This window comes from Trypanosoma grayi, assembly GCF_000691245.1.
Source record: "Trypanosoma grayi strain ANR4 Tgr_2617_V1, whole genome shotgun sequence".
NCBI classification, from domain to species: Eukaryota; Euglenozoa; class Kinetoplastea; order Trypanosomatida; family Trypanosomatidae; genus Trypanosoma; species Trypanosoma grayi.
In genome coordinates, this window is record NW_008828235.1 from 1 (window position 1) to 453 (window position 453).

At 60.3% G+C, this 453-nt stretch overlaps 1 protein-coding gene across 1 annotated transcript; it reads right to left on the reverse strand.

Annotated features, from left to right (window-relative positions):
• Positions 1 to 375, reverse strand: DQ04_26171000 (hypothetical protein; the record flags this gene model as incomplete). Its single annotated transcript, XM_009318317.1, has 1 exon — positions 1 to 375. A coding segment is annotated over one exon (375 nt), but the record flags the coding sequence as incomplete, so codon positions are not given.
• Positions 376 to 453: the final 78 nt, after the last annotated feature.

Sequence of the window (453 nt, forward strand, 5' to 3'; positions counted from 1 at the left end):
CGCACACGCGCCACACACGTAGAGCAGCATTGGGGCATCGACGTCGCTCCCTGTCTGTGCCGCAGCACACTCACCGGGCACGGGTGTAAATGGCGGGTCCAACCACAGTGGTGGCGCAGCTAAAGATGAGGATGACCTGACGCCTACTGCTTCGCATGCTTGTGGAGGAGCCACTTCCCCTCCGTCAGTTCGGCCTCTTACACCGTTCAGCCCTGATGGCAGGTGGGTGTGAGTCTCAGCCTTGCAAGCGCCTCTGCGGTTACCGGCGCAAAGCCACAGACGGGAGCTCGGCGGTCGTCGTGCGTGCACGCAACGGTGGCTGACGCAATGCACATCTGAGCGTAACGTCTGCACACGACGCAGTAACTGCTGCATGATCGCAGCAGTATCACCACCCGCACAGCCTTCTCTTGGATGTTGCTTCCCCTTTCACAGACAAAAGTACACGCACAC